Source organism: Trachypithecus francoisi, unplaced genomic scaffold (assembly GCF_009764315.1).
Source record: "Trachypithecus francoisi isolate TF-2019V2 unplaced genomic scaffold, Tfra_2.0 Contig00844, whole genome shotgun sequence".
NCBI lineage: Eukaryota > Metazoa > Chordata > Mammalia > Primates > Cercopithecidae > Trachypithecus > Trachypithecus francoisi.
In genome coordinates, this window is record NW_022680939.1 from 40,734 (window position 1) to 67,478 (window position 26,745).

The following is a 26,745-nucleotide window of genomic DNA, read 5'->3' on the forward strand; positions in this document are numbered from 1 at the left end:
GAGATTTGTTTTATGGCCCAGGTTACCTCATATCTTGCTAAGTGTCCCATGGACATGAAAAAAAAAATGTGTATTCCTCTGCGTTTGTGGTATTACATAAATGCTGATTAGTTCCTGTTGGTTAACACTGTTGTTGTGTCCACAGAAGCACTGGAGAAAGACTGTAACCTGAGGTGACAGGCTTTGATTGTGTCCTGGCTTAGTATGATGGGACACACCTCTCTTGCTTCCTTCCCTCTGGACAACCCTCAGCCCCTCAGTCTCTACATCACCGCAACATGGCCGCACACAGGTCAGAGTGTCTACATGGGCGCCGCCATACTGGCGCCCAGCCTAAGCCACTGAAACGGGAGCCTGTTTGGCAAAGCGCCATGTTGACTACTGGCAACCTTCGGCCACGAAGACTGCTGAGCATGCGCACACCCAGGCAGCGCTGTAAGAAGTACCTCTGGGCCTGGGAGGCATTGAGAAAAAGGAAGTGGATCCTGTTCTGGTTCTTGCGACTATAGTCACCGCCCGAAGCAAATGACCACTGTCCTGAGAGAACGTGGGTGAGGGGCAGGTGAATAGAGGGATGGCAGCATCTGTGGACTGAGCAAGAAGAATCTCTGATGTCTGTCGTGAGCCCTCCGGTCAGTGATGGGGACGGACGGTCAATGGATGGAATAGTGGAAGTCCGAGCGATCTCTGATGGTGGAGCTGAGGGAGGAGTGAGAGGGCACTGAGGGGTCTCTGGTGGTGGATCTGCAGGCGCAGTGAGGACGGACTGGGGGTCTCTGGTGGTGGATCTGAGGGCAGAGTGAGGGCGGACTGTGGGGTTGTTGGGGAGGATGACTGGGAACTAAAGAGGGATCTGAGGAGTGAATGATGCACATCTTAGTTTCCTCTCTTTTATACGTACTGATCTGTTTCGTTTCTGTTTCATTATCATGATGTATTTTGCTAAAGATTTAAAGAATATGTTACATAGAATTGCATGTTTCCATTTCCATTTTGTTCTGTTTCATATCCAAGACTAGTAGCTCCTTTATCATTACGGTTATTTTATTTATATATGATTCATTCTTTCCTTATTTAAAAAGAATCAAGCGTCTGAAAGGTCTGTTTTACTGGACATTTTGAAATGTCCAATAAAATACTCCCTACTCTTTTATTGAAATTTTTTCTTTTTCTTTTTTTTTTACGTACTTTGTTTCCCACTTTTTGATGTAATTTGTTGTTCTTTTCCTTATTTTATTAAGTTTTATGCTGGATACATTTAGGGTAGTAAAGTTTCTTTAACTACATCTTTATCTATGAAATGTATAGGCCGGGCGCGGTGGCTCAAGCCTGTAATCCCAGCACTTTGGGAGGCCGAGACGGGCGGATCACGAGGTCAGGAGATCGAGACCATCCTGGCGAACACAGTGAAACCCCGTCTCTATTAAAAATACAAAAAATTAGCCGGGCGAGGTGGCGGGCGCCTGTAGTCCCAGCTACTCGGGAGGCTGAGGCAGGAGAATGGCGTGAACCCGGGAGGCGGAGGTTGCAGTGAGCTGAGATTCGGCCACTGCGCTCCAGCCTGGGTGACAGAGCAAGACTGCGTCTCAAAAAAAAAAAAGAGAAAAGAACAAAAAAGAAATGTATAAATTCATCTTGATGTTTCCCTTTGATCCTTAGTTATTTAGGAGAGTTTCTTCATTCCCAAATTATTAAAGTTTTATATTATTAAAGTTATTCCCAAATTATTAACGTTTCTTCATTCCCCAATTATTAAAGTTTTGGCTGTTTTTTATTTTATTCTATTGTCAGAAAATGCAGACTATCAAGTCTCAACTTTTAACAGTTTATCAAGATTTTCCTTGAAGCCAAGTTACTCAACGAACTTTTTTCAACAGATATAAGAGAAAAATTATATTTTGTTGTATGGACAAAATTCTCTCTAATTAAGTCTTGCCTGTTGGTATTTTTCAAATCTTTATTTTTCCTAATTTTGATCTACTTGTTTCATATTCTGGAAGAGATACAGTAAGAATCTCTTACTTTAATAGTTCACTTTGCAGTTATATGTGCTTTTTTGCTAATTTTATTTGTGTGTCTGAAGGATGGGCATACGTACACCTAATGGTTAATGCATTTTTTATCCTTTTTCATGTATTAAATGGTATTATTATAGGATCCCTTTTTTCAACCAAAAAGAAAAAAGAAAAACACTTTAACATCAAATTCCACTTTGATAGTTACATTGCCACACCTATTTTTACTTTTATTGCATTTGGATGATGTGTCTTTTCCTGGAGCTTTATTTTATATCCATATTTGTCTCTGTGTCAGATTACCCATTTGTTTACAATAGATATCTTTTGTTTTTTTCAAATCCAACTTATAGTCTCTGTTGGTAGAATTTTACCTCTCAGTTTAGTGTAATAATGATTTATCTGACTTTATGCCTTCCATTTGATGTTTACTGTTTAACTCCTTTATTCTCCCTTTTCTTTTTTTTTTTTTTTTTTTTTTTTTTTTGAGACGGAGTCTCGCTCTGTCGCCCGGGCTGGAGTGCAGTGGCCGGATCTCAGCTCACTGCAAGCTCCGCCTCCCGGGTTCACGCCATTCTCCTGCCTCAGCCGCCCGAGTAGCTGGGACTACAGGCGCCCGCCACCTCGCCCGGCTAGTTTTTTGTATTTTTTTAGTAGAGACGGGGTTTCACAGTGTTAGCCAGGATGGTCTCGATCTCCTGATCTCGTGATCCGCCCGTCTCGGCCTCCCAAAGTGCTGGGATTACAGGCTTGAGCCACCGCGCCCGGCCCCTTTTCTTTATATAATATTTTCATTGGATTGATTAAATTTCTGCTCATTGTTTCCATTCTGCACCCCATTTTTTCCATTTTTTCCTGAGATTATTAGGAATGTTTTATCGTAGGGTATTATTAATTTTCTCTTTAGTGGCCTCTTTATCACATTGTCACATTGTCCTTTTTTATAATTATATACCTTTTGCAATAATTATTGCTGAACAGTCGTTTCCTATTCAACATTTCTTGTGTGATTCAATTTACATTTATTTGGATTACTTCTTTCAGTACTTCTCTCAAACACAGAGATACTCTGCAAGTGCTTTTCTTTCTGAAAATGTCTCTCTGGCCCTGACAGAGGAGTGGTATTTTAGATGCTATTTCCGACAACATTTAGCTTTCACTACTGCAGATGAAGAGTTTTCTTATTTCCTTAATTCATCCTCTGTAAATAGTCTTAGAAGTGTTTTCTATTTATAAATTTATTCTATACATTCAAGAATTGTGCCAGATTTGTTCACTGAGTTCCTATTGGTTATGTGGAGGAGTTTATAGCCCAGTTGTGTCAGCAGAGGGAGATGTGTTTGTGTGCTAAGGCCCCAGTGCAAGTACAGGTGTGCCTGGGATTGGCACTCTTGGGATGGCTGATGGAGATGCGCGGTGGGTAGTCATACAGGCATAGAGGTCAGTCATGCGGACATGGGATTGATTGGTAGAGAGCCAGAACAATTACGGTAGAGGAATTGAAGACTCTGATCAGGAATTGTAGGATGAGTGATGCAGGGCTCATGGGCAACAAGGCATGGGAATCAGTGAATCTGAGGTTTCAGTAATGGCTTCTGGGAGTACTCTCTGGGCACCAATTGACACTTAGAGCAGATTGAAGAGTAGTAGTGAGGAGTTAGGTACCAGGGTTGATGATAACTTGAAGGGCCTGTGAAGTCAGATAGTATAATGATGTAATAGAACAGTATGTCCTTTGGATATTTTATAAAGTATTTAAGCACTCCACAATTATTGGATATCTAAATGTTTCTAACCTTTCTTTTTTATTAACCATGTTATGGTAAAATGTTTGCACTTAAATCTTTGTACAATATGGGATGGGATGATATTTTAATGTTGTAGCTCCAGAAATAAATTTTTGAGTAAGGTGCATGGGCACTAAATGATGTATGTGTCCATGTGTGACACTGGCACACTTCCTTCTCTCATCTGTTTTCTCTCATCTCTCATACCTCTATCCATCTGTTTTCTCAGATCTCTGCCCCTTTGTCCGAAGAACCAAAAATGACCAAGACCCTGGTGAGTTCTTATTTGTTCATCTGTTTATTTGTTGCTTTCTTTTACTTTTAGTGGATTTTAGGAGACATCTAACAATCCCTATAGTAAGATGACAAGACTAGATAATAAAAACTAAGATCAGAGAAAATGAAGAAGAGACTGTCAACCCCAAGTCAAGTTTAGAATATATGGTCTTACACAGTTATGAACTTTGAACTGTTAAATTGTCTCTGATCTTCCTGAAAGACATGGCAATAAAGGAAACTGGATACATGGTTTATATTAATAAAATTAAATAGTAATTTATTTCATCTGTGGTAAAGATTTCATGGTTCTTGATGTTTGAGAAATGTTTTGATAGATCTTTGGATGGTTAATGACAGAACAGTTTTCAACAGCAACCCTACCGAAAGTGCACTAACAGGCCGGGCGCAGTGGCTCATACCTGTAATCCCAGCACTTTGGGAGGTCGAGGTGGGTGGATCACCTGAGGTCAGGAGTTCCAGACCAACCTGGCCAATATGGTGAAACCTCATCTCCACTAAAAATACAAAAAGTAGTCAGGTGTCGTGGTGGGCGCCTGTAATCCCAGCTACCCAGGAGGCTGAGGCAGGAGAATTGCTTTAACCCAGGAGGCGGAGGTTGCAGTGAGCCAAGATTGCACCATTGCACTCGAGCCTGGGTGACAGAAGCGAAACTCTGTCTAAGAGAAAGGGAAGGGAAAGGCAAGGGAAGGGAAGTGCACTAACAGTTTTTCTGTTGCTCTCTTATAGAACAGTGCTTCTGACACTGTACTTGCATTTGCATTTGAATTCAGATTCTGATTTAGTAGCTATGGGATGGGATATGAGAATTTTTATTTCTCACGCATTTCCACAGAACATCAATCCTCCTTGTCCAAGGACCACTTTCTGAAACAAACTTGAGGTTTTATCATGAATGGGAGTTGAATTTTGTTCAGTGCTGTTTCTGTACCAATTGACATGATAATGTGATTTTACTTCTTGAGTCTGTTGGTATGGTAGATTACACTAACTGATTTTTTAATATTGAACCAGCCTTGTATCTGTGGAATAAACTCCACTTAGTTGTGGTATATACTTTTTAAATTATTTGTATTTGCTAATATTTTGCTAATATTTTGTTAAGGGTTTTTGTATCATATTTATGAAGGGTATCACTTTTTTTTCTTTCTGTCTCTCTCTCTTTTTTTTTTTCTTTTGTTACTATTTCTGGCTTAGGTATCAGGATAACCCTGGCCTCATAAAATAAGTTGGAATGTGTTCCTTTATATTGATTATTCTGCCAGAGATTGTGTATAGTTTGTGTTTTCTTTTTCTATACTTTGTCCAGTTTTCGTGTCAGGGAAATCATAGCCTCACACAATAAACTGGGAAGTATTCCCTTCTCTTCTCAGTTTTTTCTGGAAAAAACTGTGTAGAATTGATGTTAATTATGTTAATTCTTCAAATATTTGGTAGAATTCTCCAGAGAAACTGTCTGGGTCTAGAGATTTCTTTTTTGGAAGTTTTAAGATTACAAACTCAGTTTCTTTAAGAGTTACAGGGCTATTCATGTTGTCTACTTAATATTGAGAGGGTTGTGGTAGTTTGTGTGTTTTCAGGAACTGGTCCCTTTTATCTAAGTTGTCAAATTGATGTGTGCAGAGTGGTTGGTAGTCGTCTTAGCTCAGGCTGCCATAACAAAGTACCATAGACTGGGTGGACTAAACAACAACAATTTATTTTCTCACAGGGAGGCTGGAACTCAAAGATCTTGGTGCGAGCATGGTCAGGTTCTGCTGAGGGCTCTTTTCCTGGCTTGTAGACGAAAACCAGATTCTCACTATGTGCTTACAGGCCATTCCCTAGTGACCACCTGCCTGCCTGCCTATGGAGAGAGAATGTCTCTCTATAAGGCCACCTGTCTTATCAGATTAGGACCCCTCCCTCATTTAACCGTAATTACCTCTTAAAAGCCCTATCTCCAAATACAGTTACATTAGGAGTTAGAGCCTAAACGTATAAATTTTTGGAGGACTGAGAATGTCTTGATTTCCACGTTCTCCTGAAGGATATTTTTGCCTGATGCAAAATTCTAAGTTGATAGTTCTTTTTTTTTTAGCACTTGAAAAATGTGCTACTTCCTTCTAGCCTCCAGAGTTTCTGATGAGATATTAGTTAAAACTGCATGTTAATTTTCTATTGCTGCTGAAATAAGTTATCAAAAATTTAGTTGCTTAAAATAACTCTTTTTTTTTTAACATACAGTTCTGTATTTTAGAAGGCCAACATGGGTCTTACTGAACTAAAATCAAGGTGTCAAAAGGGCAGTATTCCTTTCTACAGGCTGTAAGAAAGAATCTGTTTCTGTTTTCTGCGACTTGTCTAGCTTCTAGTGGGTGCCACATTTCAGTTTGCTGTCCTTTCCTCCAACTTCAACGTCATCAACGTTGTATCTCTCTGACCGCTCTTTTGTAGTCACATCTTTCTCTGACTCTGTTTTATTGCCTCTGCTTTAACTGTTTTTTTTTTTGTTTGTTTGTTTGTTTTTACTTTTTTATTTTTTAGGCGGAGATTTGCTCTTGTTGCCCAGGCTGGAGTGCAGTGGCGCGATCTTGGCTCACCACAACCTCTGCCTTCCGGGTTCGAGCGATTCTCCTGCCTCAGCCTTCCAAGTAGCTGGGATTACAGGCATGTGTCACCACGCCCTGCTAATTTTGTATGTTTTAGTAGAGACGGGGTTTCTCGATGTTGGTCAGGCTGGTCTCACACTCCCGACCTCAGGTGATCCGCCCGCCTCAGCCTCCCAAAGTGTTGGAATTACAGGTGTGAGCCCCCTCGCCTGGCCCTCCTGCTTTACCTTTTAAGCAAATTTGTGATTATATTCAGCCCACCCAGATAATCCAAGATAATTAATCTCCCTGTTTTAAGGACAGCCGATTTAGCCATCTAGATTTGATCTGAAACCTGACTTCCCTTTTGCCATGTAACCCCACATATTCACCATTTCTGGGAATTAGGATGTGACCATCTTTGCGGAGCCATCGTTCTTAGTATCACACACTGTCATTCAAATTGTTTTTCTCCTATGGGTAACGTGTAGTTTCTCTCTGAACGCTTTCCGCATTCTTTCTTTCTCTGTAGTTTTCAGAAGTTTGACTATAATTCTTTCTTAGTGTGAATTTCTTTGTTTTTTTCCCTTTTGGGATTTGCTCAGCTTCTATCTGTAAGTGTATATCTTTTGAGAAGTTTCAGAAATTTTCATTCATTATTTCTTCAAATACTTGTTTAGCCCCCATTCAGCCCCCATTCCTTTCTCTTCTTTTTCTTTTCTGGAACTCCAATGACACAAATGTTAGATTTTTTTGTTACTGTCCCACATGTCTCTGAGGTTCTGTGCATTTTTTTCTCAGTCTGTTTTCTCTTCATTATTTAGATTAGATCATTTTTATTTTATTTTCAGGCACTCAGAATATTTCTTCTATTGTCTCCATTCTTTTGAGCCCATCTATTGAGTTTTTAATATTGGTTATTTTTTAGTTCTAAAATCTTTGGTTTCTTCCTCTCTTCTCTATTTCTTTGTTGAAATTTTTTTATTGTTTCAAGTGTGTTCATATGCTTATTAAAACATTTTTATGAGGACTGCTTTAAAATCCTTATGAAATAATTCTGATACATGCATCACTTCAGTTTTAGTATCTGTTGATTGGTCGTTTCCTTTTTCAAGTTGAGGTTTCCTGGTTCTTGGTTATTCAAATGATTTTGTAACGTATGGTGGAAACCTTAGACTCTAGATCTTATTTGAGTCCTCTTTTTTAGCAGGCATCCTCTGGGCCAGTGTGGGAATTGGTAGGGCTTGCTGTACTACCGCCAGGTGGACGTGAATTCCTACTTGTTCAAGTTCCCTACTTGAACTCTGTTGACAGTCTGTGGGGAGAGAGACACCTCCTTACTGCTAGGTGGGGTTGGCAGTTCAGGCTCCCCAGGAGACCTCTGGTGACATCACCTGTCTGACAGGAGAGGGTACCTTGTTTCTGCTCTTCATGCTGTCTTCTCTGATATTGTTAGGTTGGATGGGGCCTCATTACCTCTCCGAGGGATGAAGGTCTTGGATTTTCATTTGGCCTCCTCTCACACCATACCTGTGGTGATGGGAAGACTGTCGCATGACTGCGAGGTAGGAACGGAAGTCCAGCCCTGATGTGGCTCCCACGGGCATGGAAGGAAAGCTACCCATTACCACTGTGCAGGGATGAAAGTCCCAGCTCCCCAGTGGCTTTTTCTCATATGACCCCATAGTAGTGGAGGGGCATCCCCAGACAGCCAGGCAAATGCAGGAGCCTAAGCTAACCACTGAGTCTTTGCTGATGAGAGATGCATCAAGTCCACCGTTTTGTGTTGTTTTATTATCTGTGGTATTTGCCTGGAGTAGGTTTTGTCTAAAAGTTTTTTTTCTCTGTTGCCCCTTCCTGGTCTTGTAGCGAGAGAGAGCACTTTTCCAGGCCTTTTTGTATGCACTTGTTAGTGTTTCTGGATTGCAGGTTTTTCGAACCACCTGGTCAGGGCTATCTATGTGAGGCCGAAAGACACAGAGAGCTCATGCCTGTTTAGCTCCCTGGTTCCTGAGGCCCTTAGCCTGGGTGCCTGTTTTTCTTTACCTTTCAGAGTCTCTGTATGTTAGTTTGATGGATAATGTCTATGGTTTGCAGATGAATGAACTTAACAGGCTGAGTGGAGACAAGTGCATCTGCTGTATCTTTCCAGGGGTGGAATCCAGTTTATTGATTTTGAACAGAGGACTTCATATATGAAGCAGAGTCTTATGCGTTTTGTTCAGTTATAACTGCCTGTTTGTCCTTTGCATTTGAACTTTTAAAAATAAGTATTTCATTTTGAATGTCATGAACATTTTACCTATATTTACTTAGTCAGATTGTTCTTTGTGGTTTCTTAGAATAAAACAGTTGTCATCTGCTCTCTTCACCCTCAAATTTCAGCTTCTCAAAGGTAATCACTTTGAACTCAGTTTACTATCTTTTGCTGTTTACTTTCATATGTCTAAATAACATGTTTGTATTGGTATTTCTAGGCTTTCAGTTTTAAGCAGTTATCTACAGACAACACAATGGAAATAAGGAATTAGCTTTCTTTCAGACACTCAGGCCCTTGACACTCACGTACATATTTCTCATGTACCCTCCTTCTAATATGGGTATTTTATGTATTTATTTATTTATTTATTCATTTATTTATTATTTAGTAGAGATGGGGCTTCACCATGTTGCCCAGGCTGGTCTTGAACTCCTGGGCTCAAGCGATCCGCCCACCTTAGCCTCCCAAAGTGCTGGAATTGTAGGTGTGAGCCACCGCGCCTAGCCTAATATGGGTATATCATAATTTGGGGTAAATCAATAGGTTGCATTTTATTATGATGAGGATTTTAACAATATTCACAAGTGAGCCATTTACTTTTTATGGAGTGCTTTTTGTTTTACCTGAAATTATAAGTCTCTGGCTTAATTATTTGTTTTGTTTTCCATACATACATATACAATATATATTATACATATCACTAATTCATCTCTAGTCTTCCCATGTATATACCTTCTCAATATATTACAATATGTTAAATAATAACAGTAATATAAACATTAATACAGTGCTTACTATATGCTAGGCACTATAAGCATTCTCTATTAACTAATTCAGTCACAAACCCTATGAGTTATTACTATGGTTTGGATATTTATCCTCTCCAAATCTCATGCTGAAATTTGATCCCTAGATGGTGGCTTATGTGTAATCCCAGCTACTCAGGAAGCCAAGATAGGAGGATCACTTGAGGCCAGGAGTTTGAGATCAGCCTAGGTAATATGGTGAGACCCTGTCTCTTACAAAAATAAATAAATAAAAAGAAATTTTAAAAATAAAAGAGGGCCGGGCACAGTGGCTCACGCCTGTAATCCCAGCACTTTGGGAGGCTGAGGCGGACAGATCACAAGGTGAGGAGATCAAGATCATTCTGGCTAACATGGTGAAACCTCGTCTCTACTAAAAATACAAAAAAAAAAATTAGCCGGGCGTGGTGGTGGTGCCTGTAGTCCCAGCTACTCGGGAGGCTGAGGCAGAAGAATGGCATGAACCGGGGAGGCGGAGCTTGCAGTGAGCCGAGAGTGCACCACTGCACTCCAGCTTGGGTGACAGAGCGAGACTCCGTCTCAAATAAATAAATAAATAAATAATAATAAAAAAGAGAAATTTGAACCCAGTGTAGGAGGTAGGGCATAATGGGAAGTGTTTTAGTCACGGGGACATATCCCTCATGAATAGATGAATGCTGTCTCTGGGGCGGTGGTGAGTTCTCAATCTTATGAGTTCCATGAGAGTTGGTTGTTGAGAAGAGCCTGCTACCTCCCATTCTCTCTCTCTCTTCCTCTCTTGCCATATGATCTCTGCATACACCGGCTTCTCTTCCCCTTCGGCCATGAATGGAAGCAGCTGGAAGGTCCTCCCCAGATGCAGATGCTGATGCCAGGCTTCTTGCACAGCCTGCAGAACCATGGGCCAAATAAACCTCTTTTCTTTATAAATTACCCAGGCTCAGGTATTCCTTTATAGCAACTGTAAACAAAGACATCTATCTATAATCATTATTCTCATTTTACAGAGGAGGAAAACTGTTACACAGAGAAGTAATTTGCCCAAGATCACACAGCTCCTGAATGACGAAGCCAGGAAAATAAGACCCAGGCCGTTGGCTCCAGATTACATGCTGTTCATTTCAGCTCTTTAAGGAAACTCCTCTCGGAGTTGTCCACCTGCTCATAGTTACTCTCTATCTGATACTCAGCTACTGGCATGGGCTGTCCCTTCCACACGATGCCAGGAATTCTCCTCGTGTTTCTCAAATGTTAGATCTCTTGAGTCTCAAGAAGCTGGGTAAGACATAGAAATGGATTGTCCTGCAGAGTCTCCAGAACGAATGCAGCCCAGCAGGACCTATTTTGGACATACGACCTCCAGAACAGTGACAAATTTGTGTTGTTTTAAGGCCAAAGAATACAGGTGACCTCTAGAAGCTAGAAAAATCAAGGAAATTGATATTCCCTTAGAACCCCCAGAAGGAATACAGCCCTATTGACACCCAGATACAAGCCCAAGTACAATTATGTAGGCGTCTCTAAGACTACCCTCACTTATGACAGAAACTGCAAGCTCAGGAATCTCCAAGACCACCCTCAGTTTCAATAATTCACGAGAAGGACTTACACAACTCAGGAAAGCCGTTATACTCATGCTTATCGTTCACTGCAAAAAGAGGACATGGATTAAAATCAGCCCAAGAAGAAGTGCTCAGTGCAGTATCATGGAAAGTTTGAGGTTACTGAGTTTCTCATTAGTATTGTATTTTTAATTTCAAGGACTCTTTTCTTCAGTTCTGAATGATCTTTCTAATATTAATGGGTGCAATATTTTCTTTTTTTAAAATTTTACTTTAAGTTCCAGGATACACGTGCAGAACTTGTAGGTTTGTTACATAGGTATACGCTGCCATGGTGGTTTGCTGCACTCATCAACCCATCATCTAGGCTTGTTTTTTTGTTATTGTTGTTTTGTTTTGTTTTGCTTTGTTTTTTGAGATGGAGTTTCGCTCTTGTTGCCCAGGCTGGAGTGCAATGGCGCGATCTCAGCTCACCATAACCTCCGCCTCCCAGGTTCAAGTGATTCTCCTGCTTCAGCCTCCCGAGTAGCTGGGACTACAGTCACCCGCCACCAGGCCTGGCTAATTTTTTGTATTTTTTAGTGGAGACAGGGTTTCACCGTGTTAGCCAGGATGGTCTTTGACCTCGTGATCCACCCGCCTCGGCCTCCCAAAGTGATGGGATTACAGGTGTGAGCCACCATGCCTGGCGAATTTTGTATTTTTAGTAGAGATGGGGTTTCTCCGTGTTGGTCAGGCTGGTCTCAAACTCCCGACCTCAGGTGATCCACCCGTCTTGGCCTCCCAAAGTGCTGGGATTACAGGTGTGAGCCACCACACTCGGCCCCCATCATCTAGGTTTGAAGCCTGCTTGCATTAGCTATTTGTCCTAATGCTTTCTCTCCTCTTCCCCTCCAACCCCTCGATAGGCCCTGGTGTGGCTTGTTCCCTGCCCTGTGTCTGTGTGTTCTCATTGTTCAACTCCCACTTATAAGAGAACATTCAGTGTTTGGATTTCTGTTCCTGTGTTAGTTTGCTGAGGATGATGGTTTCCAGCTTCATCCAAGTACCTGCAAAGGATGTGATCTGATTCCTTTTTATGGCTGCATAGTATTCCATGTTGTATATGTACCACATTTTCTTAATCCAGTCTATCATTGATGGGCATTTGGGTTGGTTCCATGTCTTTGCTACTGTAAATAGTGCTGCAATAAACATACGTGTGTGTGTGTCTTTTAGTAGAATGATTTATATTCCTTTGGGTATATACCCAGTCATGGGATTGCTGGGTCGACTGGTATTTCTGGTTCTAGATCCTTGAGGAATTGCCACACTGTCTTCCACAATGGTTGAACTAATTTACATTCCCACCAACAGTGTAAAAGTGTTCCTATTTGTCCACAGCCTCACCAGCATCTGTTGTTTCCTGACTTTTTAATAATTGCCATTCTGACTGGCATGAAGTGGTATCTTGTTGTGGTTTTGATTTGCATTTCTCTAATGATCAGTGATGTTGAGCTTTTTTTCATATAATTGTTGGCCACATAAATGTCTTCTTTTGAGAAATGTCTGTTCATATCCTTCACCCACTTTTTGATGGGATTGTTTTTTTCGTGTAAATGTGTTTAAGTTCCCTGTAGAATCTGGATATTAGACCTTTGTCAGATGGGTATTTTGAATAGGTAATACATGCATATGATTTAAAAGTAAGAAAATAAGTATATAGTGAAAAATCTCCCTCTTTCTTTTCCTATCAGCCCATCCTCAATCTGGATAACTAATTTTTTTAGTGTGTATTCAAAGTATCATTATATAGACAAAAACAAATAGGAAAAGTATTATGTTCTTTCACAGAAGATGGTATACTGTATGCGTTTCTGTACCATTATAATTTTATTTTCATTTATTTTTAAGCCTTTACTATTGAGAAATACAAAATGCATTATAAATATGCTCTTGTGAACATTTCTTTCAGAAGTTATTTCTATCCAAAGGCAAAGTCTTGCTCTGTCACCCAGGCTGAGTGGAGTGCAGTGGTGTGATCCCAGCTCACTACAGCCTCAACTTTCAGGGCTCAAGTGATCCTGCTACCCCTGCCTCCCAAGTAGCTGGGACTATAGATGCATGCCACCACGCCTGGCTAATTTTTTTTTCTTTTTGTAGAAATGGCATCTTGCTATGTTGCCCAGGCTGGTCTTGAACTCCTGGTCTCAAGCAATCCTCCTCCCTCAGCCTCCTAAAGTGCTAGGATTACAGGACTGAGCCACTGCACCTGGCCCCTCTCCAACTTTAGTATATGATGTCATACAGCTTTGCAAAGTTGTTATGCCACTTTGTATTCCTACTAGTAGTGTGCAGATATGTTTAATACTTTGTGTCTTTACGAATACTTGGTGTTTTCGATCTTTACAATTTTAGCTATCTTGGGTAGTTTGTTGACATCTCATTTTGGATTTAATTAGCACTTCCCTGGTTACTAATGTGATTGAACAGGTTTTCAGAATTTTATTGTCATGTACACTTCTTTTAAGAATTGCTTGATTCATCCCCCTTGGCTTTTTTTTAACTGAGTTGTCTGTAGTTGGTAATGCTTTTTGTTGTTGTTTTGATTTTTTGTAGAGACAAGGTCTCACTATGTTGCTCAGTCTGGTCTCAAACTCATGGACTCAAGCAATCCTCCTGCCTTGGCCTCCCAAAGTACTGGGATTACAGGCATGTGGCACCGCACCCAGCCTGTTTTTTAGTTTATATTCTTTATACATTTTGTGTACTATCACATTGTCATTCATGTATGGTCCCCTAATATGATGATCAATATGCTCTTTCTCTCTCTCTCGTTCTCTCTGTGTGTGTGTGTGTGTGTGTGTGTGTGTGTGTGTGTGTGTGATTCTATCTACATCACAAAAAGCTTATTTGTGTTGTTCAGATATTCTGTATAATCCTTATTTTTTGACTATGGCATATTTGTTTTATGTATGAGATCTCGTCTCCTTTGTAACTGGCTTGTCAATTTTCTTGCAGAAATTTTCCTATACGTGCCCAATTTTTGTTGCTATATCTAATGATTAATGAATGTAATCTGGTTAAAATCTCTCAGAGTAGGGAGAGGGAGTCGGGAAGTCTCCCACTGCGTGTGTAGATTTATCAATTCCTCCATGTAATTTTGTCAGCTTTTGTTTTATGTATTTTAGGTTGTCATTCAAAATATGAATTATATTTCCCTGGAGTACTGGTCTTTTTGCTTACATGGTACTGAAATTTTTGCTTAAAAGCTTAAGAGTGTGTAATCGCAACACAGTTTCTGTCTATTTTATTAGTATCGTTTGGCAAAATGCATTTTAGTATAACTGAAATCTAAAAATTACAGGCTTAAGCACCTCAGAGTTTATTCTATCAAGCAAAAGAAGGCTGAAAGTATTCATTCATGGCCTGGTGTCTTCACAAACTCATACACCGGTTTTTTCTGTTCTGTATGTCATTCTCATTTTGTGATTTTCAACCTCACATTACTTGATGGTTCCCGAGATTGGCTGGGGTTGCATTAACTGAGTCAGCGTTCCAGGCCAGCAGCATGAGGAGGTTGGGGAGGAAAGGGGCACTCACACCTTCTCCTTTAAAAAATGCCTTCTCAGAAGTATCACCTGTATCTTTGTGGCCAAAGCATAGTTTCCTGGTTACATTTAAGGTAGGCTGGGAAAAGAGAGTCTTCGTGTATCCAGCTAAGAATTCATGTTCTGTTATTAGGGAAGAAAGGATGAGTGATTGTTGGAAGACAGCTAGCTATCACTGTCACATCTCCTAAATACAAAAGCCAAAATGTATTTGTCCTTTGCTTTTTTCATCCATCTTGGCATTCAACCCCATCAACTAATCCCCACATACATTCTAAGATGTTACTCTCTCCTGACTCTGTCTGATTTCTCAGTTTTTATTGCTGACACCTCTTCTTCAATACTGGTAATTTTTCAGATTCTTTTCTTTACATTCTCCTTTATCAGGTGTCCTCTCAAGCAGTCTTATTTACTCAGATGATTTTAGTTATTAATTATCTACTGGTGACTTCCAAATCTTTATCTTCACTCTAGGCCTCTGCCTAACTTCCTTCCTGTTAATTACACAGATTAAACATGCCTGCCTACATGTTTAATCCCTGTAATCTCAATATGTGCAAAATATAAGTGATTTTATCTGGTTCCCTTTCTCCAACCTTTTCCCATTCATCCATCTCTACTTCAGTATATGACACCATAATCTCAGAGTATACACAACGAATAATTGAGAATTTCACTTTAGTCCCTCCTTTTTCGTACTGCATCTATCAATTCTAATTACTATCTACACCAATTGCTTTTTCTATATTCCTGTTAAATCATATTTTCCCCCCAACTTAGGTGTTTTATTCTTTCACATGAAATATTGCCTGGACTTTCACTCTTGCTCATTCAAATGTATTCTCCATGCCATTTCTTGATAGTCTTTTTTTTATTTTTTATTTTAAGCTCTAGGGTACATGTGCAGGTTTGTTGCACAGGTAAACGTGTGTCATGACGGTTTGCTGCACCTGTTCATCCATCACCTAGGTATGAAGCCCAGCGTGCATTAGCTCTTTTCCCTAATGCTCTCCCACCCCCACCCTTCCCTGATAGGCCTCAGTGAGTGTTGTTCCCCACCCTGTGTCCGTGTGTTCAGCTCCCACTTATAAGTGAGAACATCAAGTGTTTGGTTTTCTGTTCCTGCATCAGTTTGCTGAGGATAATGGCTTCCAGCTCCCTGCATATCCCTGCAAAGGACATGATCTCATTCCTTTTTACAGCTGCATAGTATTCCATGATGTATATATGCCACATTTTCTTTATCCAGTCTATCATTGATGGGCATTTGGGTTGATTCCATGTCTTTGCAATTGTGAATAGTGCCACAATGAACATATGCATGCATTTATCTTTATAATGGAATGATTTATATTTCTTTGGGTATATAACCAGTAATGGGATTGCTGGGTCAAATGGTATTTCCACTTCTAAATCTTTGAGGAATCACCACACTGTCTTACACAATGGTTGAACTAATTTATATTCCCACCAACAGTGTAAAAGCGTTCCTATTTCTCCACAACCTCACCAGCATCTTCTTGGCAGTTTTAAACACAAATTTAATCATCTTTTCTCATAAACACCTTTCCTTCACTGCATACAGACCTCTCATTATGCAGACTAATTTGTAGTTCCCTGAATTTATCATGTATTTTCCTGTCTTTATACCTTTGCTCAAAATCACTTTGCCCTACTCTGCTTGCATTAAACATGTCATCTCCCAAGACTAAGCTTAAGTTTCATCAACTCTACAGAACTTAGTCTTACACTCCACGTAGAATTTTCTTCTCTCTATTTGGGGTCATGCTATACTTTGCGCATCTCTTATACCCTTTACAATCTCTGAGACAATTGTAAGTTCTTTGATGTCTTGAAGCATATTGTGTAAAGTTGTGAAGATGTTCACAACATAAAGTTCTGAACATCTTGCTTAGTAAAGATATGGCAGGTAATTCCTAAGAATTATCTAAGTCATTATGCTTAATAAATGTATGGCAGTTAATTCCTTTTTTATTTTTATTTTTTTCAGATGTCTTTCTTAAGTACCAATGGCAGGTAATTCCTCAGAATTAAGTTTAAGAGAATTAAAACAGAGCCTATTTTATTTTCACTGGATATTGAATTCAATTTTGACAGCTCTTTCCCTTCAGCACTTGAAAAATATGGTGCCACTTCCTTTTGACATCTGTGGTTTTTAATGAGAAATTCACTCTTGTTCAAATTGCCCTTTCCCTACAGGTAATGTGTCATTTCTCTCGGACTGTTTTCAGGTTCTATTCTTGAATTTGGATTTTATAAATCTTACAATGTATCTAGATGTGGATTTATTTGAGGTTTTCCTTTTGGAGATTTGGTCAGCTGCTTGAATCTATACATTTATGCCTTTTACCAAATTTGGGAGGTTTTCAGCTATTCTTTCTTCAAATCTTTTTCCGGTCTCCCGTCCTACTTTTCATTCCTTCTAGGACTGATGAAATGATTGTTGGCTGTTCTGTTACTGTCCCACTGGGTCCCTTAGGCTGAATACAGCCCAAGGGAATTGATGAAACAATCATTTCACCATTATTTTTTCTGTTGTTCAGATATGGATAATTTCTGTTTATCTATCTTACAGGTAACTGAGGTAACTGATTCTTTTCTTTGAATCTCCATTCTGCTGTTGAGATCATCCAGTGAGGTTTTTAATTTCATTTATTGTATTTTTTGGTTCTAAAATTTTCATTTTGTTCTTCCTCATACCTTCTATTTCTTTGCTGAGAATTTGTATATTTCCACTTGATTCAAGACTATTTACAGCTGCTTATTGCAACACTTTTAGTTAGCTACTTTAAATCCTTGTCAAATAATTCCAACATCTGATTCATCTGAGTGTTGCTATCTGTTGATGCTCTTTTCTCGTTTGATTTGAGATTTTCTTGGTTCTTAAGATGATGAATAGGCCGGGCGCGGTGGCTCAAGCCTGTAATCCCAGCACTTTGGGAGGCCGAGACGGGCGGATCACGAGGTCAGGAGATCGAGACCATCCTGGCTAACACGGTGAAACCCCGTCTCTACTAAAAAAATACAAAAAACTAGCCGGGCGCGGTGGCGGGCGCCTGTAGTCCCAGCTACTCCGGAGGCTGAGGCAGGAGAATGGCGTGAACCCGGGAGGCGGAGCTTGCAGTGAGCTGAGATCCGGCCATTGCACTCCAGCCTGGGCGACAGAGCGAGACTCCGTCTCAAAAAAAAAAAAAAAAAAAAAAAAAAGATGATGAATAGATGATGAATAATTTTGGCTTTCTTCAGAACATTCTAAATATCATGTTATGAGATTCTGTTTTCTCTTTAAATCCTCTGTTTTAGCAGTTGTCAACACATTTAGGTTTAGAGTACGTGTCTTGGTCTATTTTTATGGGCTGTAGTTCAAATTCAACTTAAGTTTTGAAAGTCTTTGCAGTTCTACTTTGGTCTCCCTCATTTTTGTGCAACCCAGAAGGCAATTTGAAACCTGGACAGTATCCCCTACCCTAGTTCAGCCCTGAAACCTTTTTTCTATGTTGATTCTGATTGATTTTATACATGGGCTGCTCATAGGTGTGCCCAGGGCATCATACACATCTTTAAAGAACCCCTTTTTATAACTTTCTCCATAGTCCATCCTCCACTCTCTATTGGAAGGAGAAGGTAGGTACTTCTTTGCTGTCATTCACTTAATTTGGGGTAGGGTTAGCCAACACAGTCTATATAATGCCTGCTGGAGAGGCAAGAGGGGTGCTACCTCTCTTTCAGCTAATGCAGTTGGGATGGTTGAGAGAGCTCCACCCCACCATCTTGGAGTCACATTGTTTGGTGAAGAAGGCAAAGGATGCATCTTTTGTAGTTTTCACCTCGAGTATACTGTTGTGCAGTAAAAGATTAACTTTGCCTAAAGAGAGGTTTGGCTTTTGCACTCAGCTCCTGGGAGGTAACCTCTAAATCTTTGGAATGTCTTGCAGGTCTTGCTTGGGCCATGCAAGATGGTATATAATGACAGTGTGATTACAATGGGAGCTTTGGGCCACACTGAATATTCTATGCCAACATGTGGTTTATAGTGGGGTACCTTTGGCCGTGCAATATCAGCTCCGGAGGGGATGGAGACACAGCCACAATGGGAGTCATTCATGTCCACATGATCACGTCTCAATAAAAACTCTGGACATCAAGACTCAAGTGAACTTCCCCAGTTGGCAATACTCCATGCATATTATCATCACCCATCATTGCTGGGAGAAGTAAGTGCTGTCCATATGACTCCACTGGGAGAAAACCACTGGAAGCTCACACCTGGAACTCTCCTTGACCCTGTGCTAAGCACATCTTCCCTTGGCTGATTTTGATCTGTATCCTTTCATTGTAAACCCACTGTATAACACCATAGCCATGAGTATAATGGCTTTTCTAATTTCTGTGAGTTCTTCCAGTGAATTATGGAAACTGAGGGTGGTCTTGGGACCCCTGACTTGGAATTGGTGTCAGAAGTACGGGTGATCCTGGGAAATCCCCCTGCTTGCAGTAGGTGTCAGAAGTGAGGGTGTTCTTGGGTACTTCTGAACTTTGTAGGTATGTGCAGTCAAAAGGGCCCATCCTGTAGTGCTGCCCTATTTCCAGTTATTTGACTGGAAAATGTATGCTTTGGGGAGGCCTTTTTTGTCTGTGCTCACTGGTTCTTCCAGGTTGCAAGCTCCTCTAGTGCTCATTTTGCAATATGTAGGAGCTCCCTCTCTCCCTCTAAGCAATCCTAGGGAACTCACTACTGTGTTGTTTTTTAAGTCCTTAGGTTCTACTTTCTTTTCTCTACCAGTTAGTCTTCTGATAGATGCTTTATGTATTTTTCTAGATTTTAGGTAATTAGCAGGAGGAATGGGGTAGAATGCACTCTTTTTTTGTTTTGTTTTGTTTTTTAGAACCAGAAGTCTCAATCCTTGCTTTTAACTCGAATGTTTAAGGCATTTACACTTAATGTAATCACTAATATACTTGAATTTATATATGATACCTTACTATTAGTTTTTATTTTTTAGTTTTTATTTATTTATTTATTTTTTTGAGATGGAGTCTCACTCTGTTGCCCAGGCTGGAGTGCAGTGGTGCAATCTTGGCTCACTGCAAGCTCCGCCTCCCAGGTTCACACCATTCTCCTGCCTCAGCCTCCCAAGCAGCTGGGACTACAGGCGCCACCACCACGCCCGGCTAATTTTTTTGTATTTTTAGTAGATACGGGGTTTCACCGTGTTAGCCAGGATGGTCTTGATCTACTGACCTCGTGATCCGCCTGCCTCAGCCTCCCAAAGTGCTGAGATTACAGGTGTGAGCCACTGCGCCGGTCTTTTTTATTTGAACTACCTATTTTTTCATTGCTTTCTTGACTTTTTATATTACATAATTTTGTACTCTTTAATTTTTTCCTTTGTTTACTTGTTATAATTCTTTTACCATTTATTTGTTACCCTAGATATTAAAACATCCATCTTGAACTTACTATTTTATCTCCTTAATAATGCTAGGATACTAAAACATTTTAATTCTATTTGCTGCCTCCCACTTTTCCATTATTATTTCCATGAATTTAAATTCTGCATATATTTTAAACCTCCCAGAATAGTACTGTTATTGTTTTGCATAGTCAATATTTGCAGTTTTGTAAAGAGGTATTTGAAGAGCTTCTTGAATCCTAAGGGTTGATGTCATTCATAGCCATTACTTTCTTCAAATATTACTTCTTGCCTGCACTCTCCTCTTTAACTTCTCAGACTCTGATAGGTTATACCTTTTTACTATGTCACAAATATTCCTAATGCTCCTGTGGTTTTTTCTTTAAAAGAGAATCTCTGCTTCAGTTTGGATATTTTCTATTTACTTCTCTTCCATTTCAGAAATTCTGTATTTTGCTGTTAAACCTGTATAAGAACTTCTTAATTTTAGATATTAGATTTTTCAATTTTTGAATTTCCATTTGATTCTTTATTATAACAACCAATTCTCTAAAGATAGTCATCTTTTCATCTAATTCCCGTTCTCTGTGTGACTGTTTCTATTGAATTTTTTCCTTCTCTGATTTTGGATATGTGGTCCTATCTTTTTTTGTTTGTTTGTTTGTTTGTTTGTTTGTTTTAAACACCGTGTATAAAAAGTTGTAGGCAGGGCCCATACCTGGGAGACTGAAGTGGGCGGATCACTTGAGCTCAAGAATTCCAGACCAGCCTGGGCAACATGGCAAAACCCATCTCTACAAAAGATGGAGAAATTAGCTGGGCCTGGTAGCATAAGCTTGTAGTCCCAGATACTTGCAGGGCTGAGACAGGAGGATTGCTTGAGCCCAGGTCGAGGCTGCAGCGAGCCATGTTTGTGCCACTGCACTCCAGCCTGGATGACACAGCAAGACCCTGTCTAAGAAGAAAAAAAAAGAAGAAAAGTTGAACAGGATCTGGATGGTGTTATCTTTCTCCACAGAGGATTCATCTTTCCTTATGTCAGCAAAAGGAGGGAAGGGAGAACACGTACATCCAGTCAGGCACAGTGTTGAATCAAGGCTGGGTTAAAGCTCTGCTAAGACTCAGTTTACCTCTGGATAACTTTGGCTACTGAGAATTTTCAGCTGAGAGTCCTTTTGTCCTCTAAAGACCCTCCTCCTGATAGATGCCCAACTATTTTCTTAACAGATACTAGACTTTTGCTTTGCTCTTCAAAGGCTGTTTGCTTACAGTTTTAGTCTTCTGCCCTGTATACCCTAGAATTCAGTAAATATCCTGAGGGGAAAATGGCCATGTGTTTGAGTTATGTTAGTTTCTCTGTCAACCAGCTGCAGCCTTCTACTGCATTCTCCAGTAGACAGGACAAAACGAGAATCCAGCTTTTGTCCACACCCAGAATTGGTAAATGCTCCCACTGTCCAAGTGACTGAATAAGTCAGCTTCAATCTTCAGTATTCTCTCCTCTCCAGTCTTAGCCCCTGTATTTATTGTTACCTCAGCAGCTTTCCAGTGCTTTGAAACAGATGATTTCAAGTATTGCCTCTGGCATTTACAGTTCATTCTTGAAAGAAGCACTGGACTGCCAAACTACTGCATCCCATCTGGAAATGGCAGTGCCAAAAAAGAGCCCTCCCCTTCATACACCACACAGTTTACCATTTAAAGTGTACCATGTATTGATTTTTAGTATATTCACTCAGTTGTACAACCATCACTATAATCAATTTTAGACATTTTCTTTATCATCCTGATGGGTGTCAGGTAGTATTTGTAGTGTTAATTTGCATTTCCCTACTGATTAATGATGTTGAGCATCTTTTCATATGCTTGTTGACTATTTGTATATCTTCCTTGTAGAAATGTCTATTTAAGCTTTTTACCCATTTTTAAAATTATGTTGTTCATTGTCGTTGAGTTGTAGAAGTTCTTTATAGTATATTGTATCACATACACTATGGAATACTTTGCAGCCATAAAAAAGGATGAGTTCATGTCCTTTGTAGGGACATAGATGAAGCTCGAAACCATCATTTTCAGCAAACTGTTGCAGGGACAAAAAACCAAACACCGCATGTTCTCACTCATAGGTGGGAATTGAACAATGAGAACACTTGGACATAGGAAGGGGAACATCATAGACCGGGGCCTGTGTGGGGTGGGGGGAGTGGGGAGGGATACCATTAGGAGATATACCTAATGTAAATGACGAGTTAATGGGTGCAGCACACCAACATGTCACATGTATACATGTGTAACAAACCTGCATGTTGTGAACATGTACCCTAGAACTTAAAGTATAATTTTAAAAAAATAGTAAAACTAAGCTAAATGTAGAATAAAGGATACTCTAGACCTGCTCTAAAAATAAAAAAATAAAAAATAAGGTCCTGTCTTGTTTCCATTCTGTAATCTTGATCCTTCACATTGAAAGGGTTTTTTTTGTTTGTTTGTTTGTTTGTTTTTTACAGGAATCAGTGTCATTCAAGGATGTAACTGTAGACTTCAGTAGGGATGAGTGGCAACAATTAGACCTTGCTCAGAAAAGCCTGTACAGAGAAGTGATGCTGGAAAACTATTTCAACTTGATCTCAGTGGGTAAGCACAACTCTGCTGGGTACGTAGTAGGCAGCACCTAATTGAGTATATATTTTTTTCTCAGTAGAATTGCTGAAGTCTGTGTTTTCTGAGGTATGTGGGACTTCTAAAGACTGCAGGACATCTAAAGTGTGTAATGGTTTTGTACTTATTTTGTCCCATGTTCTTAATAATCTCTTTTGGGTCATGTGAATATTCCTCTGTTCCCAATGAACTTTTTTGGAAAACAAGTGGAATGCTTCATTGTATGGCCTCTGAAACCAAGTCCTCTGTCATCTCCTGTTAACAGGATGTCAAGTTCCCAAACCAGAAGTCATCTTCAGCTTGGAGCAAGAAGAGCCATGTATGCTGGATGGTGAGATCTCCGGTCAGAGCCGTCCAGGTGAGAAGGGAACCAAGAGCATGGCAGACAGTATGACTCAGCTGTATTTGCACTGGGAGAGGCTGTGCACAACTTTGCACAACTTTGCTGTGTCATTAATGTGACTTTTAGAACTGCTTGGATAGAGCAGTTATTAGACAAGGACCCTTGGATATCTAAATGCTAACCCCACTTAAGATCCCTTCTCATATCAATGCCTTCTTCTTTGCTTGGCTTTTTAGGAGGGAATGTGCTACAGTTACTGGTTCTTTGGATCATGTCACACCCTACTTTCTAGGGTCCTGCTTTCTTGCTTTTTTCTGTCTTTCCCTAGAAAAGTTTTATTCTTTCTACCTCCATCAGGGTCTTAGATCATTTCCTTATGCATTCAAATACTCAATAGATCTACCTTCTTAAAAAATTACTGTGTATTACAACTTTAGTTCCTGCTGTTTCTTCTCCTTTTGTCTCTTTCCCCTAAGTGCCTCAGAATTGTCATCTAGGGATGGGCTTATCTGAAGTCTCCCCCATGCCTCTTCTCTGACTGTTGATTTTGAGGATACCACTGACATTTTATTCCTACTTGGCTAGTGCAACACAACACTGACTTGATCTTTCTAATTTATTTATTTTCATATCTTACAAAAAGTTTTTTTAATCTCATGTACAGGTATATCCTGTACAGAAGATTAAGTTAATAATTATAGCCTTAGTTTTTAGTCAATATCATCATCAGTGTGTTTAAGGCTCTCCTCTTATTTTATTTATTCTTTTTAATCATCAGTCTCCATACTCATTTTTATCCTTCCAAGAGGCAACTGTTCTAATATATTTGACATATTTTGCCATTTATCCTTAAATTTGTGGGATATTTGTAAAATCTGAGTTGTTGGCATTGTTAATTTGTAGAAATGGTACTGTATTATATATCATACTCAGTTTTTTTTTCTCAAATTGGTCCATGTTGCAATGCATTTTTCTAATTTCTACATATCATTCTGTAGTGCACATACATGCCACATTTTACTTGTCCAGTTTTTCAGCTACTACAAACAGTACCGCAATACGTTTCTTCATGAATTATTCTTATTGGAAATGAGAATTTCTTTTTTTTTCCTTTTTTTTTTCTTTTTTCTGAGATGGAGTCTTACTGTGACCCCCAGGCTGGAGTGCAGTGGCACAATCTCAGCTCACTGCAAGCTCCGCCTCCCGGGTTCATACCATTCTCCTGCCTCAGCCTCCTGAGTAGCTGGGACCACAGGTGCCCGCCACCACGCCCGGCTAATTTTTTGTATTTTTAGTAGAGATGGGGTTTCACTGTGTTCGCCAGGATGGTCTCGATCTACTGAACTCGTGATCCGCCCACCTCGGCCTCCCAAAGTGCTGGGATTACAGGCGTGAGCCACCGCGCCTGGCCAGAAATGAGACTTTCTTAAGGAAGAGGAGTAGGCTTGCTTTATCATTGGGCATACTAATATTTAATATGATGAGGTATAAGCACATTGTTTTCCAGATTGGCTGTGTCACTCTGTAGTCCCTGGAACTTTGTACAAGGGTATTAGGTTTCCCACATCCCTATCCATACCTAGTGTTATCCAAATTTTTAATAATTTGGCTAATGTGATGGGTTTTAATTTCTAATTATTATTTAATTTGTATTTCCTAATAAAATACTTTGAACATCTCATTCTGTATCCTTCATTTTTGATGTGCAACTGCTGACTTTTTTTTTTTTTTTTTTATACAGAGTCTCGCTCTTTTGCCCAGCCTGGAGTGCAGTGGTGCAATCTCGGCTCACTGCAAGCTCCGCCTCCCGGGTTTACGCCATTCTACTGCCTCAGCCTCCTGAGTAGCTGGGACTACAGGCGCCCGCCACCACGCCTGGCTAATTTTTTGTTTTTTTTAGTAGAGACGGGGTTTCACCGTGTTAGCCAGGATGGTCTCGATCTCCTGACCTCGTGATCTGCCCGCCTTGGCCTCCCAAAGTGCTGGGATTACAGGCGTGAGCCACCGCGCCCAGCCTCAACTGCTGACATTTTCTAAGCCTCACCCCTCTCTCTTTTTTTCTCCGCACACCTGGATAAACTGAGAAAAAAGCCCATGTATTCCCTCCGTTGGTGCTGGGAAATTCCAACTACATAAGGGAATAGTTAGCCTAGCCCCACCACCCCCGCTCTAAACTCTAAGACAGTCCTTTCCTTGCTCACTCTAGCCCCATCTGGACCTGCTTGGAGCTGTCCCCAGAAAGCCTCATTATGTGAGTAATGAGCCTTTTTATACCCTCTTACTGTGTGTATCTCATCATCACTCTTGGCATCTGAACCAAGTTTGGGGTGGGGTCCATTTCTCCTTGCAGGTCATTTACAGCTGGGCCAGTGAGCAGGATGTCAAGGTAATGATCACCTCCACAGGGGTCTTTCTTCTCTTCCCAACTGGTTATACTACCTGCTGGCAAGTATGCACTTTGCCTCTGTCCTATACATAACTAGCCTACATTAGGAGTTATCATGGACATTTAGGGGCAGGTGTAAGGGCTTTGGGTCCTCCTTAAAGTTGCCCAGGGCCATGTGTCTCAGCCCAGACCTATCTGTGTCTCAGATTATGTGTCTCTGCTGCAGCAGAAGCTCTGAGTGATAAGTGGTTCATGGGAACAACTTTTACTCTAAAACTGTTATTTGTGTGTCTCAGTCAGGCGTTGGCCCTGTTGTATACAGCACTCAGGGGAAAGACCAATACTGTCTGCATATAAGGGTCTGGCTGTTTGTGTGAAGGAAGACAAGATACAATGTAGCATGCCAAAAGCAGGTGGCTTGCCTTTCAAAATGTTGGCATCTTCTCTTGGGTTTTTTACTTTTCCTTCTAATCTATCTTCTCAGATAATTCAAAATGTCATCTTGGAGTTTTTTACTTTTCCCTCTAATCCATCTCTCAGATAATTGATTCTGCTTTTCTAGCTATTTTTCTCATTTAGAAAAGCCTCTTTCTTACCTCCCAGTCATATCACCTACAACCATGTCTATATTTTCTCATGTCTCAATTATTCTAATCCTATTTGTGATAATCCCATTTTTTCTTTTTCACTATTTCATCTCAGATGCTGCTGATAGATTTCACTACTTAAAACATTGTGTGCTGTGTTTATCCTGTCATAGCTACATGGAACAAAACTAAAGTTACTACTTAATATCTAACATGTGACAGATTCTCCTCTCAGTAGGTTTGTAAGCTAGAGAAAGAATATGGCCTCCTATCTGCAATTCACATTTGTGCCTGTTTTCCATAACCATTTCTACCCCATGTTATTCTTTCATTCTCCCTCTTCATTGAGCCCTTTGATTATTATGTTATCTATCTGTGTATTCAAATAATACACGTATTTTGGCTGGGCACAGTGGTTCATGCCTGTAATCCCAGCACTTTGGGAGGCCAAGGTGGGTGGACCACTT

At 40.2% G+C, this 26,745-nt stretch overlaps 1 protein-coding gene across 11 annotated transcripts; it reads left to right on the top strand.

Moving 5' to 3' along the window:
- The first annotated feature begins 393 nt into the window (after positions 1 to 393).
- LOC117089451 (zinc finger protein 484-like) lies at positions 394 to 26,745 on the top strand. Of its 11 annotated transcripts, XM_033220750.1 has the most exons (7): positions 396 to 547; positions 4,032 to 4,076; positions 16,881 to 16,906; positions 22,812 to 22,938; positions 23,228 to 23,320; positions 25,512 to 25,556; positions 25,656 to 26,745. In XM_033220750.1, exons 1-7 carry the CDS (start codon positions 526 to 528, stop codon positions 25,676 to 25,678), a joined length of 381 nt encoding a protein of 126 aa, XP_033076641.1. In that variant the 5' UTR covers positions 396 to 525; the 3' UTR covers positions 25,679 to 26,745. The 11 variants fall into 11 exon arrangements, 5 of the variants coding, with proteins under 5 accessions (XP_033076622.1, XP_033076641.1, XP_033076658.1 ...); XM_033220731.1 differs by lacking the exons at positions 25,512 to 25,556; positions 25,656 to 26,745 and having other exon boundaries at positions 394 to 547; positions 23,228 to 24,427; XM_033220767.1 differs by lacking the exons at positions 16,881 to 16,906; positions 25,512 to 25,556; positions 25,656 to 26,745 and having other exon boundaries at positions 399 to 547; positions 23,228 to 24,427.

Bases quoted from the DNA above. Each gene is read 5' to 3' on its own strand.
- LOC117089451 (XM_033220731.1), top strand. From the start codon at position 526: ATGACCACTGTCCTGAGAGAAC. The intron at 548-4,031 runs GTGGGTGAGGGG...CTGTTTTCTCAG, and splicing joins GACCACTGTCCTGAGAGAAC to ATCTCTGCCCCTTTGTCCGA. The intron at 22,939-23,227 runs GTAAGCACAACT...TCCTGTTAACAG, and splicing joins TTTCAACTTGATCTCAGTGG to GATGTCAAGTTCCCAAACCA.